Source organism: Convolutriloba macropyga, chromosome 12 (genome assembly GCF_964194025.1).
Source record: "Convolutriloba macropyga chromosome 12, txConMacr16.3, whole genome shotgun sequence".
Taxonomy (NCBI): domain Eukaryota; kingdom Metazoa; phylum Xenacoelomorpha; order Acoela; family Convolutidae; genus Convolutriloba; species Convolutriloba macropyga.
In genome coordinates, this window is record NC_134479.1 from 21,744,787 (window position 1) to 21,757,991 (window position 13,205).

The window sequence follows — 13,205 nt, forward strand, 5'->3', positions numbered from 1 at the left end:
GTAATATCTATTACCCTGGAATGATGCCCCGCCGTACACAAAGCGTTTTTGTCATACAATTATTTCTAACTGTTGAAAAATTTTAGAGTATTTTTGTCATTCGACTTAGTCATTCTGTACGGCAAAAATTTGAGCGTTTTCTTAAGTTTCCTTCATCACTCTCTTAACAATGCATGCCAACAATTTGAATACTTTACGCAATTACAAACTAAATCTCTCCTACTTGATTACAGACTCTCTACATATAAGAAATTCGCTTGAACCACATTCTGATGTAAACTAGTTTTCACCAGCGATCCTAATGGTTTGAAAATCAAGCGGATGCGACAATTAGAATTGCTGGATCAACACTTAAATTTAGACATATTTTTCCACAACAGCTGTCAGTTCAGTGGAGTGTTCCCTAGTTTGTTGATAAAAAAAGAGTGTGAACCTAAATTTATTGCCAAAGAGCTGAAAGTGCAGAGAAACGCAAAAAAAATCCTTTTCAGCAGTCTTGTATAAAAATAAATTGTGTTCTCAACGTTCAACGTGGCAACTACGCCAAAAAACAACTGAGCACCTGTATAAAAGCATCGAAAATGAAAGCCAAATGAGAAGGGAAGGTTTTGTCTTCTGGGTCTAAAGACAAAGTTAAAACATACTTAATTAGAGAATGCAGTAAAATTCTTTTTATTCTTCTCAAGGTACATTTTTTTAACTTTTCTGAATCAAGTGAATTATTTAAAAAAACTGGTGGAAAACAAAAAAATTATCGGTCAGATTTTTTCCATACATTAAAAACATCTTAGCAAATATTCAGCCGGGAAACGTCATCTAGATCTATATTCGTATTTCAATTCAATCGTATAATTTTTAGTCATCTCTTCCAAATCCTTTGATGTATCGTGTCCAATTTCTCTGACAAATTAAAGGAAAATGTACCCACAAGAATATACCCACAAAAAATCAGCAATATACCCACAAGAAAAGCCAGAAACAACCATATGAGACAGCTCCAAAGGTTGTTATTTTGGTTATTGATGTCTCGGTTTGGTAAGTTGTCGCTCTTCTTGCAGTTGCTGTTGTTGTTGCTGTTATTATTATTATTATTGTTGTTATTGTTATTATTATTATTGTTGTTGTTGTTGTTGTTGTTGTTGTTGTTGTTGTTGTTATTGTTGTTGTTGTTATTGTTGTTGTTATTTTTGTTGTTGCTATTGTTGTTGTTGTTGTTGTTGTTGTTGTTGTTGTTGTTGTTGCTGCTGCTGTTGTTGTCTCTAGTCCAATTTCGCCGATAAGGGCGTTCCGTTTGGTCAACCATTTCCAGATTCACCGGAGTTCCGGGTCGCATCGGTCCTCCAATAACAGTGTCGGTGTTGTCACCAAATTCAAATGTTGATGGAATTTTTTGATAGCGTATGGTTTCATTATCGTTTCCTTGTTCTGACGGATGGTAAGATTCGCTGTCAATCAATTCCATTTGTGAAGCATTTGACTCCCAGTCGTCACTTGTGAGGTTCTCTCCAGTTGACTACAAAATAGAGCAAGTACAGCTCAAAAAATACCATATTCCGGAATAAACAAAAAAAACTTTTTCAGAGAATAGATTATTGTTCCGACCCTCTTGAGGGGGGAGGAACTATATACTCAAATGGGTTTTTTTTTGTTTCGTGAATTTTCGCCGCTCGATATATTCATCGTAGAGAGTTGAGACTGGTATCATTAGAAAGCTCGTCCAGCGTAGAATATGGAATTAAAAAGATTTTTTTAAATTTTCGTTTTCTACAGGGAGTTATCGAGGTTTAAACTTCTGAGAAAAGAAGAGTGAATTCACGTTGTTTTTATTCACATTTTCCTGAATTTTTGCCTAAATTTTCGTCAATTTTGCTAAAATTTGTTATAATTTTTAAGAATAGTGTCGTTGATTTTATTTTTGAAGACGAACAAGCATTGTTGATTGTTTTGATTTAATTTTTTTGGTCGAAAAATCTGGATAAACATTTCAAAATTTAGCCTTTTTTATCAAAAACAGCACGAAATAAGCTACTTTAGTTCACTTTGATTAAATTTGCCGACAGTACACCCCCAAACAACACTCATACAATCTTTGTAGACTCAGAGGGGGGCTATTTCTACTTCAGAGTCCGCTGAGAGTGCACTGTAGTTAAAACTTTGCCGTTTTTTGCTAACTTTACTCGTTGATTATCAAAAATGCAGAATTTATTTTGAGTTATCAACTAACAAATTGTCTATATCTACAACATTCGAAAAATCAATTGTTCCTTACAGACAATAAGTATTAGCAGGGCTAGTTTTGGGCGATTCTTGGACTGTTACAATCCAAAAAAATCGGGTTGTAATTAGTCGGTCTTTTTTTTGAAAAAAAAAGAGACTTTTTTCTAATAATAAAGAACAGAACATATCAAATCAAAGCTCAAGAGTGATAGGTCCAACCAATTCGCTTGCTAAGCAGCTCCAAGTTAATGCATTTAGTTTCTTAATTGAAGGTATATGGTCGTTTCTTTTTTAAAAAATAATTGACTTTTCAATAAACAATGGATTAATTAACTTTTCCTCTATTTTTTTTCTTAATTTGTTCAACTTCCAGCTTAAAGTCAGCAAAGAAAGACTGCTTCTTCTTTCTACTGATTTAACATTTATTCTCGGTTGCAGTTTTAAGCGTGAAGTTATTGTTTTCTGGCTTTGATAATACAAGATTTCAGATTTTTGTTTGTTTTGATGTTTGCCAGTTTTTCACGTTTTCTAATTTTGTCACATTATCACATTATTGACAGTTCTCAAGTCCCCTTATTAGCATTCAGAATAAGGCACAATTGAACATATTAAAATCCTGAAAGCTATACATAATCGTTTTAACGGCCTCGACGCCTCTTTCTTGAAGAAATCAATTGAATTTTTTAATTGTGTCTCTAACTGTCATTTATACTTTGTCGTTTCGGTCGTATGAAATTTCCTGTATAGTGATAGCTTTCATTGGCTTTTCATGGAAAAATAGAGGAACCGATATTCTGATATTAGTAGATAGCTGATGGCTTTCATGACTTTGAAAACAATCGTTTTCCAAAATTTAAAAAAAAACTTTTTAACTTCGCAACTTTGTTCTTTTTATGTTTCTTTTTGTTACCTAATCTCGTTAGTTAATTACAGGTGAAATATGACATTATGGGTGTCAAGGGATTAAAAGGGATTGGTGTCCCAAAATCTTTTTCTTAAAGAATTTGTTATGACCTTACTGGCTTCGACACCGGTTTTTCATTAAAAAAAAAGTAAATTAATTTGATTTTTGTCATATTTGACGTTCTTTTTGTAGATGCAAGAAATATTCTGGATAACTACAGGTCTCAAGGGCTTCCTTTTCATGAACAGACGACCCTATTGAAATAGCTCATTTTGTAATTAATGCCTTTCATGACATTGAATGTAATTTTGTTTCGAAAAAAAATTAAAAGTATTACATAGTTTAACACTTCGCTTTTTTGTCTACTTGTTACCTAGTCTTACTAAGGAATGGCCACGTACCACATTATAGCTGTTTGAAGAAGGCGCAATCAAATATATTTTGAGTGCCAAATTTGGCTTGACGGTTTTGACAGCGTTTTCTGGCAAAATTCAATTGAAATTTTGTTTGTTCTTTGTTGTTCTTTTTAGCCGCTTTAAAAAATGAATAAGGACAGGTCCTAATGCCCTTCTATAGAAGCAGTAGTAATCGTAAATTTGTGGTAATAATAATTGATTCCTAATGGTATTTATTACTTTGAAGTTAACTGTTTCAAAAAAATAAGTTAATTTTTTTACTTTACTGTTTTTGTTCTTTTTTGTATAATTATTACCAAACCTTTTTATGGACTGGTCGCATATGTTTTCTGGTGATTTCTAAGTTATTTTTGTTTAGTTTTAGGTTTATCTGACGGTATGTTGACTTTGTTATTAAATTTAGTTTTTAATAGGGACATAAATTTTTTGATGTAATTAATGTTTGTTGTTGTTGTTGTTTGGTTTTGCTGTTCGTCTTGACTCGCTTTCTTAATATTGACATATTACAGCAATCTAATGCATCAATTTTTACTCCACTGAGTTATTTGCTTTGGAGGCTATCTTATCGTTCATAGAGAATTTTTTGAAAAAGACTTGGGCTTTTTTGGGATTCGCAAAAAATAATTCTTGGGTTTTTCTATCTGTTCCTCATTTGGTAGACAATTATGCCAAAATTGTGGATGGGCGGGGTCGGAACCTTATGTGCCATCGCACATTACCGAGCCGCCTTGTTAGTTTTATAATTCACTTTCATAAAAGGACCTCCTGTCAAACCTGAGTATTGAGAGCTCTCAAAATTAAATATCATACAAAAATTTAATTTCTATCCTCGTAGGTACACGAAGTTTGCTGATTAGATTTTGAAACGGGGGAAAACTTGATTGTCTCTCAAAAATTTAACTTTATACCAAAAATTATGTCAAATTGATCTTAACTCTAAAAAAAGAAGTAACCAATAATAAACTGTACCTGGTCAGACGAATTCATAGAGCTGTGCTGAGACATTTTTGAGAATCATGTAAAGTATGTTAACCACACAAATGAAAGACTATGTTCACATAATGTGAAAACCACTATCAAATATACTTTTAACGCCGTTTAGAAAACTCAGAAAATATACTTCTATTAGAAAAAAAATACATCAATACGCAGCAACTCTTTAAAGACAAAATTATATGTGTTAGAAAACAGTTGAATTATATATTCTCAGGAAATATATGTGGTATAGTGGTAAGTTTTTGTGGCATATTGATTCTAACAAAACAGTTTGGGAAACAAAAAATATAAATTTGAATATTTTTTACAAGCATGGTAACGATACATTCTACTCTGCATAGTATTTCATCTAATTAGCTAAGTAGGCAAAATCTCCTTCATAACGGTTGTCAGTGTTTCAGATATTGGATATTCAAAAGGAACTTAAGATATCTCTCAGAATTCTCGGGGAAAACTCACAAGCATGATCCGATATAATGAACTGATCACAAAAGCTGTCATTAAAGAGTAACTCATTAATTATTAAGTCCAACATTTATTATCTGTGATCAATTGTTTGTCACTTTCTGAGCCACATTAAAATAAACTGAGCTTCAACACGAACGCAATTCAGATAGCTACTGCTTCGTAAATCTAACTTTAGTATGTTCTTCTCTCCTAAATACAGGATGATACTTATGATTATCACTTAATCCACAGACTATAGACGAGCGCAAACGGAAACCGGGACTTCTTCCCCAAGTCCTAGTTGTCCTCTTTAACGATTAATTGAAGCACTTCAACTTTGACCTTACATTCCTGTGTAGAAAAAAATTTCCCATTTCTCAAAAGATGCTAGTGTTTTAGATTCAATTTCATTTACAACATCCGGGGTATGTAAAATACTTCCACTCAAAAAGACTTCGAGGAAAAGCAGGATCTTATTTTTGATACCTATTCACATTGATTTCAAACTAACGCACATGAGGAGAGGATTCTTTTTACAGCCTTAAGAGTTCTATAGAGAAGGCTACTAATGTCTGAGCGCAACTTACATCATTCCAATAGACAAAATGAGTTGACAAAACACTGAAGAAGAACTTCAATTATTACCGCGTCAACAGCATGCACATAGTGCATAAACTTTGGTACACTGTCTAGAGTTAAAAATTCAAATTGTTTGGAAAAGAAACAAAGTTTTCTCTCTTTGTGATTGGCAGAAAACTCATAAAATAGATTTTTGTCTACTGCATTTATCCGGAGTAAAAAGAGTTTAACCCGAGATGACTTACAACTATAAGTCTTCTAAAATTCTTATGGATTCTTTCAAGTGAGTTTGGCAATTGTCTTCACTGAATCAATCGTGAGTTGATATATCAGATTGTTCGAACATCGTCAAGTCAAAGTGCAGTTACAGGCTTTTCTGGTTCCTGAATTGTTTTACGTTCCAGTTGTCTCCCATTGTCGTGTACTAGTGAGATTGTTTAAACCAACCGAAGAGAGCTGTGTCGCATATCGGTCAGGTTAATTAGGAAGAAATTTCATTTTACCTCTTCTTCTCTGTATACATTACTGGTTTACCAACCTTACTTCTGGCGAACTTTATATATATATAGCTGCTGTTAGCCCCTTATCCCTCAATAGCTACTAAAAAAGGTACCCAACAACTTTAAAAAAAGAAATGAAAAAGTTTATGAGAGTAAAAAGGATAAAAGGATACACTAAAAATAAAAATGAAAAATAATTGTAATTTCAGGCCCGAAAAAAACTATATGGACAACCAGAGTTTTATGGAAAAAAATTCAGAGGCAAGTTTCTGGTTGCAAAAACTGGGTCACCTAATAATTTTCTGTTCAAAATCGAAGCTCTGGTTAGAGCGCTGCAGAGCAGTGAGCAATTTTAGTAAGATTCCGGAATGTAATAGACCGCCCCGAACGGAAGCAAGCGTCTCAATCTCACATTTCAAAGAGTAATTTTAGGTGGTTCTTTCTCAACTACAACCCCGTTTGTTTGTTCTTTCGGCTCAATCAAAACAGTCTACAAAAATTGACTAAATAAAGTATGTAAACAAGCTAACTGAGAGAATAACGAAAGTAATTAAATCGAATACACTAACACTGCATCAATTTCGCTCAAGACTGGAGAAGAAGTAGATACAGCACTAACCACAACCAACAAAACTACACAGGTAACAAATTTTCCTTATCGTTACTTTAAAAACAGACAGCAACCATCACAACACAACCATATTTACTCGCGTCATCAAAACCGCGAACTGCCAGTGCATCCAGTTAATTGCGAAAAAATTTTTGCAGATGCCTGAAAGCCTAACAATTTATCAGAGCCTTTGATCATTTCGCATGCAAGTCTTGCCCAAAATATAGTAACTTCAAGTTAGAGCAACTATTCTCGCCTTCTTGCTGAGTCGCTCCCGCAAATTAACGCAGCGACATCTAATGATCATAAGAAGAGCCTCTTCCTCTTAAAAACACAGGAACTACGCCCATCGATCAATTATCATTTCGCTCAAAGTCAGAAATTTCTGCGCTAGGCTTGTAGGAAGAACCGCAATTAATTTGAAACAAGCAAACAATTTGTTTGCGCAAACAGCACAACGAAATTCATGGCACCAAAAATTCAGCTGATATTGTTTGATATGTTTAATTTGAGTATTGACAATGGGCCATTAGTACGACATAGTACTCCTGACTGAAACCTGGCTGACGCCAGATGTCAGGAATAGTGAACTCTTTCTTCCAGACGAGCAGACCGCAGAGCCGTAAGAGATATATCAGCACACTGTGGAGTTCTGATTGCAATTAGAAATGAAATAAAGCACACAGAAATAGATATTAGCAGCCTTCCTCCGAGCATCCAAACATCGCTAAAAATTGTTAAAATCGAGAATAACAAACCGTGCTGGATCGTAGTTTTATACAATCCCCCAAAAAGTAGTAAGTACCAGATCCCGCCAGAGCATATCGGAGACATGTTCTTTTTCTTGGAACGCCATTGTATTGGAGATCTTATTCTAACAGGAGATTTCAACATGCCCGAAACTGATTGGGGAGCCTATCAATCATCCAATGACTATGAAAATAAAGTTATCAACCTGGTCGTTGAAAGCAGCCTGAAACAATGCGTAGACTTTAAAACCACCGCATCATCATGCTTGGATTTAGTATTCACATCGACGGACTCCTTGATCAACAGTGTTGCACCTGCACACCTTGACATGTTTTCTGACCACCACCCAGTTGAGGTGAACCTGGCGATAAGGGAGAGGATAAGCAGGAGACTACATCGCGAGTACTATAGCTACTGCAAATGCAGTTTTGATTCCGTTATTACCGAGATGAAAGCGAACCCTTTCCAGCCTTATTGCTATAGCAATATCGACGTCAATACGAGTCTTTGGTACAAATGGTTATTCGAGCTGATTGACAGGCACACCCCAAAAAGAACGAAGAAACGCCAAAGCTATTCACCGTGGATCACCCAGGAAACTTCTCATCATCTTAACCAACTGGCGACAGAGCGAAGGAAAATTGCCAAGAAAGGTTCTCAGCAATCAAGGAAGTTATTACTACTGTCGCAAATTTGCGAAAGAATGCAAGACGAAAATCGAGCTGAGTATAAGAAATCTCTCTTCGCCACGAGAAACAAGCAGAAAATATTCAAGTACTTGAAAAGTTTGAAGAGAGACAACTTGCCACCCATGATTCAATCAGAAGCCACTAACTGTGAAGCAAGATCGGATGAAGAAAAAGCGAAACTCTTCAATTCATTTTTCGCGTCTGTTGTAACAGATGATTATTACGAGTACTTCGAACCTCCAAGTGGACATCGCTTTGGCAGCATCCAGTTGGAATCCAGTGAAGCGGAGATCAGGGCTGAACTTGAGCGATTAGACCCAAACAAAAGCCGCGGAAACGATGAAATCCCACCAGTATTCCTGAGGAAAACTTTCAACGTTGTAGTCTCATCGTTAAAAAATCTGTTTGCGAACATCAAGCGACTAAGGAAGTTTCCGTCGGAATGGAAAATTGGCATCGTATCACCCATATTCAAAGACAATGATAGAAAAGAAGTATCCAACTACCGTCCCGTGACACTGCTGAACATAGTCTCAAAACTGTTCGAGAAGTTCATGTTTCGAGCACTGATGAAAGCCTTCGGAGCAGAGATAAGTAATTACCAATACGGATTCTGAACGAAACGTTCTGTTGTTGTTCAATTACTCTACAGCTTGACCCAAATCTACAAAGTGATTGGATCTGCACATTCCGTGAACTTTCTTGTCCTATTTGACTTTTCGAAAGCCTTCGATAAGATCAAACACAGCCAGCTCCTACGGAAATTACTACAACTTGATTTGTCTGAGGGAGTATTTGAATTAGTACGTGACTACTTAAGCGGTAGAACCCAAAAAGTTAAAATCAACAATGTTAAAAGCGAACCCCTCGTGATCACAGCAGGCGTCCCCCAAGTATCTGTCCTTGGCCCGCTCCTATTCTTGATATACATAAATGACCTTCCCAATGTTGTTTTTTCTTCACTTGCCCTGCTCTTTGCAGATGATCTCAAGGTGATATTCAACGGAGATGACACCTCAGTACAGAAGCTACAGGAGGACATAAATAACTTACACCATTGGAGTGCTCAAAATCATCTGTTGTTCAATAGTAAGAAATGCTCTGTAACCGAATTTAAAGTTGGAAATCGACCAAGGTCCCTGAACCAGATGCATTTCATGCTTGGTAATAACCCGATTGAAAGTAAGGACCTCGTTAAAGATGTTGGTCTGATTGTAAATCGGCATCTAAACTGGGGAGACCATGCTAAACACCGAGTCGGCAAAGCAGTGAAGTCACTGTTCCTTCTGCGACGAAACACTTCTATGGCTTTACCACAGGAATCAAAAGTACACTTGTATAGAACCATTCTTTCACCAATCCTGCTCTTCTCATCGGAATGCTGGAAACTTAGAAAATCTGAATACCAGATCATGGAATCCTTCCACAAGAAAGCAATGAGATGGATCTGCGGGAGCATTGACTACAAGGACGCTATTTTAAAATCGAATCTACTAGCACCACTTTATTTTAAAGTATTGAAAGATCTGTTGATGTTTAGTAGCCTTCTGAGCGGCAAGTATGATGTGGAATTCTCAGAAATCCGAGTTGTTGGAGAGGACAGAAGGAAAAGAGTGGCACTCCCAGAGGCCAAATATGAGGTTCAGAGATTGAACTTCTGGTACAGAACGGGGTTCCGAGTGAACGTCATCCAGAAAGTGATGGACTTCTTCTGTGAGCAGCAACTGAAGAGGAAACTCATTGAATACATGTGGAGCTATTTGGAAAGGAACTGGAATGAGCAGAATCCTTGCACATGGACATTCATTTGTATCTGTGAAAACTGTCGTGCATACCCTAGAACCTAACAGCGGGAATAACATCCCAGTGGCATATCCACGAAGTCATAATAATAATATAATAATAATAATAATAATAATAATAATAATAATAATAATTACTGCGAGAAACACTTAATTAGTTTAAACCCGTCAAAATGGCCGAACCTCTTGGCCAACGTGAATTGATTAACCAACCTAATGTATTTCCGAGGTTTCTGTTTAAATAAGGTATAAAGAGTGGTAGGACTGCTATAAGCAGTGGCATCCAAGAGGTGCAAAAACCGGGTAGTTTTCATTTTAGCAAAAAAATAATAACCTCCCTCATTAAGTTATGTTTGCTACTCCTCAAGGTACGAGATACCATGACCACTACCATTTTTGAAGTGTATCTAATTGGTTGGCCTCTTAGATTGACAGTAACCACTTTCTGATTCCAACCTTTCTAGTCCAAAAAAATTGATGGGTTGGACAAAATACCAATCCAAACATCCAAAAATTTGGTCTACGTGTACAGACTTGTCCAAAATTGGTGGTGACCTTCAGGACCTAAATTGTTTTAATAATAATGAATGTTGACACCTACAATAGAATCTCGCACCACAAAGATCTCTCGGCCATGTCCCTTAAATTACTCAGCAGCACGAAGAGTTTTCTAATAGACCTTAAACGTTTTCAGAGCGAAAGTCAGTCCTGAACGATGAAGTTGTCTACCGTACCCTAATAAATAAGCAGCACAAAGGTAGTCTACCTGATAAAGCCCAATTAACAGATTGTCCACAAAAATTTTTAAATTGAAAAATTGCAACCGATATGTCAAAAAATTATTACCACCTCTCGGCAGCCCCAACAGTGCTAACCGTGCTTCCGTATTTGCCAGCCTGTCCCGTGACTCACTAGAATAAGAGCTGATTGCAGAATTGTTGAAACAACTGGGTCTGGCACTGATTTAAGTTTGCTCGGGTGTTCTTAAATTAGGTGAGATGTTCTATTCAATTTGGAGTGTCCTATCCAAATGCTTTTAATGCTTAATTCCCATGTCAGTTATAACTTTGTTTCTTGATGTCACCCTTTTTTATATTGAAACATAACGCACTGCTCATCATCCCAACAATTGCATCTATTAAGCATTATCTGTGGTGCCTACCAGTGATCAGGTGTCGGATTGGATAATCGCTAATCAGATAAAGCGCCTTCGAGAATCGGACCAAACCCTTAATTATTCGATTTTCCTGACAGAGTACGTTGGGCTATATTAATCGGCGATATTACCGAACTCAAAGTAACCAACTTACAGATGACGGCATGAGGCAATTTGTCTAATCTTTTTGTGTATGTCAGCACAAGCAGAAAATTGGAGGGTTACTGGGAAAACCAGGCGGGCACGCACGCCAGGCATTCGGTTCCTGCCGTTTATCTTGCTTTCTCTGTGACCGACAAAGGGTTTGGTCACGTTAATTTAGTAAGCCCAATGGAACTGTAATTGCGCTAAAACAAAGTTCATTATAAATCATTTCGGAAAAAAACTATTTCGATTAATTTCGGTATTGATTTGACAATGACAGTCTAAAAAAAAAGTTTTCTATCTTTTCACCGCTGTTACAATCATTCACTTCCAAATTCTTTCATCCGATGCTGTGCATTCTTCATCACTTTGGACGTTAGCTGCAAATACCCGTTCTCTACTGGCTATTCACTTAATACTTTCTAATCTCCTTTTCTCAAATCAGAATTCCGAAATACATCTTCTCTGTTTTTTCAGATAATTTACGCTTTTTTAAATTAATCACTACTTAGTCCTTTCACTTCCCCTAATGGTCGATCTAGTTTGTTTCGCTTCGCTAACATCCATCTTTTGCTTATGTGATCTTCCCGGGTCGAGGTTTGGCGGTGAATTTTCGTAAAAAATGCGGTGCGAATGCGTTGAAAAAGATAAATTTTCACCGCGTATTTCTTACATCTTTTTGCTGAATTGCGGTGAAATGTTTATTTTCTCTTCGGTCTCAGTATTCCTACAAATAGGAAGCTGCCTCACACGGGTTCGAACGCCAACAGTCACTTACTTCTTTGATATTTCTTGTGAATATAAATAAGATTCAGTAAACTTGGGACATTGGAAAGCCAATGCGGTAAATTTCGCTGTGTATTATTGTAAGAAATGCGGTGAAATGCGGTGAATTATTTTTTTTTGGCCGCATTTACCGCTTTCACCGCATTTCTTACATTAAATTAGAACAAAAATCAAAGCGGTGAATTTTTTTAAGAAATGCGGTGAATTTAGCTGTGAATTTTTGTAAGAAATGCGGTGAAAACCGATGAAATACTTTTTCAACGCATTCGCAGCAATCACCGCTTTTCTTACAAAAATTCACACAAAGATCTCAACCCGGATTCAATTCGATTTGATACAAACAGCTCAATTATAGTTGGTTTCTGCTGAGGGCTTTACTAGACATCCAACGTTGCCGTTTATGTTGGTTTGTCAATACAAGCATCTTGTTTGGGAAATTAGACTCAGATGACGTTAGAAACTTTGTGAAAATCTTAAACAGCCAAGTATGTTTTAAAAATCTAAAAGCATAATGACCCTTTAATATAGAGAACTGACTTGATTTCAAAATTATTCGGTATTTCATATTTATTGCAATTTTTAATAACTCTTCAGATGTTTGAAGCTTTTTGTATCACAGTGTATAAAGGGGGCTGCAGTGTCGTAGTGGGATAATAATCCCGTACCTAATTCAAAAGCAAATTTAATACTGAATCAGAGTAAAATTCAGAAATTATCAGTACTGAATCAGACTCTGATTCAGACTCTGATTTTTTTCGGAATCAGACTCTGATATTTCTTTGATTCAGACTCTGAATCAGACTCTCATTCAGACTCGGATATTCTCTGAATTAGGGAAAGTTCATAACTATAATCATGAGCCAAGTTGGGTTTTACCATTGCTTTCGCTCTCAGTTTCTTAAAATATTTAAACTAATACAATACCTGTAGAAATTGAAGAAATTTATAAAATAGGTTGTCGGAAATCTCCTGACGTCAAGTTAAAGACTTACTTTTTGAGATTTTCCAGTATGCTCTTTGCGGTTTTTAACCTCCTCCTTTTTCATTCCGTCTGGGGACCGGCAGTTCTGCAGTTGCTGGAATGAACTCTATAGGAATAGCATGGCATCATTTTTTTTCAAATTAACACATTTTGACCAAATCTTTTGAGATTCACAGTTCACTTAGACTCTACAACTGATCTTAGACCAAAAATCCCTGAAAAAAAGC

General features: G+C 36.2%; 2 protein-coding genes across 2 annotated transcripts; one reads left to right on the forward strand and one right to left on the reverse strand.

The window, feature by feature from the left end:
* Positions 1-743: 743 nt before the first annotated feature.
* Positions 744-4,595, reverse strand: LOC142350740 (uncharacterized). Its single transcript, XM_075402692.1, has 2 exons — positions 4,507-4,595; positions 744-1,513 (listed from the first exon to the last, which is right to left on the reverse strand). The coding sequence occupies exons 1-2, from the start codon at positions 4,540-4,542 to the stop codon at positions 860-862; spliced, it is 690 nt and encodes a 229-aa protein (XP_075258807.1). The 5' UTR covers positions 4,543-4,595; the 3' UTR covers positions 744-859.
* A 2,906-nt stretch (positions 4,596-7,501) lies between these two features.
* Positions 7,502-9,955, forward strand: LOC142350421 (uncharacterized). Its single transcript, XM_075402268.1, has 2 exons — positions 7,502-8,702; positions 9,090-9,955. The coding sequence occupies exons 1-2, from the start codon at positions 7,502-7,504 to the stop codon at positions 9,953-9,955; spliced, it is 2,067 nt and encodes a 688-aa protein (XP_075258383.1).
* The last annotated feature ends 3,250 nt before the right edge of the window (positions 9,956-13,205 follow it).